Source organism: Octopus bimaculoides, chromosome 10 (genome assembly GCF_001194135.2).
Source record: "Octopus bimaculoides isolate UCB-OBI-ISO-001 chromosome 10, ASM119413v2, whole genome shotgun sequence".
NCBI classification, from domain to species: Eukaryota; Metazoa; Mollusca; class Cephalopoda; order Octopoda; family Octopodidae; genus Octopus; species Octopus bimaculoides.
The window spans coordinates 93,336,857-93,340,809 of record NC_068990.1 but is presented as its reverse complement, the minus strand read 5'-3'; the positions used below and the strand labels follow the sequence as shown (position 1 = coordinate 93,340,809).

Sequence of the window (3,953 nt, the reverse complement as noted above, 5' to 3'; positions counted from 1 at the left end):
ATATATATATATATATATATATATATATATATAGGGAGAGAGAGAGAGAGAGATTGAGAGAGAGTTCTTTTCTACATCTGCCAGGTCTAACAAGTACATGGTATTACTTAACTCTGCTACTCTGCTATTATCTAACATCAGATTAATATCCAGTACGAAACCAATTGCTAAGATTGGCCATAATGGATATACAATACAGTACACTTTGATTAATATGTATATATATATATATATATATATATAGATTGTTTAGCAGCATTTCTTCTGGATCTTATATCGTGAGTTCAATCCCTGCCAAAGTCATCTTTGCCTTTTCTCCTTTCAGTGTTGATAAAATAAGTACCCATCAAGTATAGGGGTGGGTGTAATCAGTTAACCCCTCTCCCCTAAAACTTGACAGAATTATAGCAATTATTGTAATTATCATTATTAAGGCAGCGAGCTGGTAAAATCGTGAGCAAGCCAGGCAAAATGCTGAGCAGCTTTTTGTTTGTCCTTATGTTCTGAGTTCAAATTCTGCCGAGGTATACTTTGCTTTTCATCCTTTTGGTGTTGATAAAACAAATACCAGTTGAACACTGGGATCGATGGAATCAACTGGTATGCTTCCTCCAAAATGGCTGCCCTTGTGGCAAAATTTGAAACCATTATTATTCTTATTCTTCTTCTTCTTATTATTATTATCATTGATAATCTTATTGAAACACAAACATCCTCACAGAAAACATTCTGAAAGTTTGCTATATGCAAAAAAAAAAAAAAAAAAAATTAGAACAAAATGAAACAAAGAAAACCCAACTCAAACAAGAAAGAAATTAATGAGAAATATTAATTAGGTAACGAAATCAAACCTGATCAAAATATTCTTCAGCAATTCGTTTTGCCCAAATGATGCAAAGATCGAGAGGTCGGCATGGGTTTGAGATATCCGCACACTTCATAAGCATTCTTTTAATCAGAATTCGACTCTCGTCTGTTGAGAGGTGAGCCACAATGTCGCTCATACTGTCCATACTGCTTTGGTCACTCTGAAAGGGGGAGAAAATTAAGATTGTCACATGAGTGCAAGTTAGAATTAAATTGTATCTTCATTAAAACATTTTCATAAAATCAAGAATCATACCATGTTTTGTCTGAAGCAAAATCCTGACACAAAGTCAAAATGGAGCAACTCCATGGTGAGAGAAAATAATTTGATTAAATAAACATTAAAAAAATATAAAATAAATGAAAGATAATAAAACATGAAGAGAAAAAGCACTTATATTAAGTGGAAATGCAGTGAAGACATGTAGTGTAGACATGAAGTGTGAGCATGTAGTGGAAACATGTAGCATGGATATGTAATGTAGTGATGTCATGAAAACGTCTAGTGTGGACATGTGGTATGGTCATGTAGCATTGTCATGTAGTATAGACATATATATAGCATACATGTAGCATAGGTGTATTGTGTATACATGTTGTGCACACATGCAGTGTAGACATGTGATTTTGTCATATAGTATAGGTATATAATATAGACATGTGGTGTTGGCATGTAGTGTGGGCGGCATGTGGTACGAGCAGACCTCACTGCTGCAACAGTTCACTGTGACATCGCTCACAGTTCAATGAAATTATCAATGATCCATTTATGTCGTATATCGGCAGTTGCTGTCACATTGATCTTTTCTCAGATATCAGCCCTCATTATCTACAACTTCACCTTAACCATTAAATCACATTATGAAGCAGAGCTAAACAAAGATCTTGAAAGAAAATAACCCAAAGGGAAAAAAACCAATACATTCGGTTGCAGTGTGTTAGGGACCATAATTGCTGCAAAAAGAAAGTTTCCAATATAAACCAAATCGTATAAAATACTTTAACAGAATAATGTGCAAAATTTTGTCTGCATTTAACCCCTGCAGCACTTAAGTAAAGATTGATTCATGTTTGTTTAGAATGACATATCGTTGTGGCACCTTAGTTGTTTCGTCAGATAATTAAATGATAGCTGACAGAGAAGGCAGATTTTGCTAGATAATATATCATATAAGTGGAGAACGACTGTAGCGATGATTTGTCGTCTGTGAACTTCTGCTACACACAAAATTTGCATGGTTTTCTGGAGAAGATAGATGTGTGAAGTAATGAATAGAAACATGTATGGATTAAGAGATAATATATGAGTAGATCGTGTCTATTCAATTGCTGGACAATTGCTACAGTGATTACTTCTGTTTAACTGCTTTAATTGACGTCTTGATTGATTAATTTAAAATTAGGGTTAATTATTTTTAATTTCATCAGACATATTGAAAATAGTTAAGCAAATGAACTCTTAAATGCCTCATTACTAGACAAAGTATATCTGGTTGTTTGGTCTGAGAATTTCTGGTTTAAGACGTAAATCTCCAAACAGTATGTTGACATTAGACATAGGAGCTAGTTACATTTGCTTGTTAACTGAATGTCAGTAATGTGGTCCCATAATCTGGGGACAGATGAAACTACAAGGACATGGACAATATTATACGAGAAAAATTTCTCAATTTCCCAGAACTCTCAGGACACCACCACTATTAAACAAAATAATAATGCCCCCGCCCCCACAAAAAGGAAAGAACAGAAACCCTCCTAGATTCTAGGGAATTTCTTGGAAACAGATCCCAATCCATATTTTGTATTTTTTTACCCTCTCTTTTTTGTTCAAACCAATGAATTTTTTGCTAAATTTTCCAACAACTGCGAGAGAGTAATAATAATAATAATAATAATAATAATAATAATAATAATAAGAAGAAGAAGAAGAAGAAGAAGAAGAAGAAGAGCAGTTTTATATATCAATCTATCTTTTGTTCAAATATATCAGGTTTCTTGAGGCAATGTGACTTGCAGAAAGGTGGGGAGCTGGCAGAGTGGTTAGCATGCTGGGCAAAATGTTCAGCAGTATTTCGTCTGCCGTTACGTTCTGAGTTCAAATTCTGCCATGGTTGACTTTGCTTTTCATCCTTCAGAGTCGATTAAATAAGTACCAGTTATGCTTTGGGGTCGATGTAATCAACTTAATTTCTTTGTCTGTTCTTGTTTTTCCCCTCTATGTTTAGCCCCCTGTGGGCAATAAAGACGTAAATGTGACTTGCAGAAAATACTAATTCTAATTTTTGGTAGATATTTAACATCATTGCAAGGATAATCATGAAATTTAATTCCACAGTTAAAGGGGTAAACTCGTCTGTATATGGCTTGCAGGACTTCATGGAACAAACGGAGGGTGAGGGCTGAGCCTTGGTGCACACCTACTTCCTTACAGAATTCCTCTTTATACTCATGACTAGATGACCCTAAGTTGAGAAAAAGACATGGAAGAATATAATGACAACTACAACAAGAGTGACAACAACAACAACAGACTCGACAACAATAACAAGAACAAGAACAGCACAAAAATAAGGACAGCAACAACAATAGTGACAACAAAAATATAACAACAACAACAACAACAACAATAGTTATGAACAGCGACAGTAACAAAACAACCTCAACAACAACAACAACAAGTAGGTAATGTTTATATTGTGTGTGGGTGGGGGGATGGGTGCATAGGCTCAGGAACAAGAGGTGCAGAGGATGCAAGCGCACCCTGTAAAATTTGGATGTGTGTGTGTGTGTGTGTGAGCAATGAAAACGCTTTGAACGTCCTCCTGCAAAACTTAATTGCCAAAACAAACGAGCATAGGAACATTTTTTGGACTGATTTGAAACATTAATCTTCCGTTATTGGATTTATTAGATTTGATGGATGCACAAATATAATAATAATAATAATAATAATAATAATAATAATAATAATAATAATGATTATTATTATACCTGTGTCTGTTTCGATATTAAGATTGAAAAATCGACCTGGTTTCCAAAAACTTTTTGGACCTGAATTTGCAACCCTGAAGCAAATTTCATTCCTG

The 3,953-nt window shown here is 34.5% G+C and overlaps 1 protein-coding gene across 1 annotated transcript in view; it reads right to left on the bottom strand.

The window, feature by feature from the left end:
* The window catches only part of LOC106876564 (high affinity cAMP-specific and IBMX-insensitive 3',5'-cyclic phosphodiesterase 8B), a 288,850-nt gene that overhangs the window by 7,193 nt on the left and 277,704 nt on the right, over window positions 1-3,953 (bottom strand). The window contains exon 18 of the mRNA XM_014925160.2: window positions 852-1,028. Within this exon, the coding sequence (XP_014780646.1) occupies window positions 852-1,028 (177 nt within the window). The remainder of the gene's footprint in view (window positions 1-851; window positions 1,029-3,953) is intronic.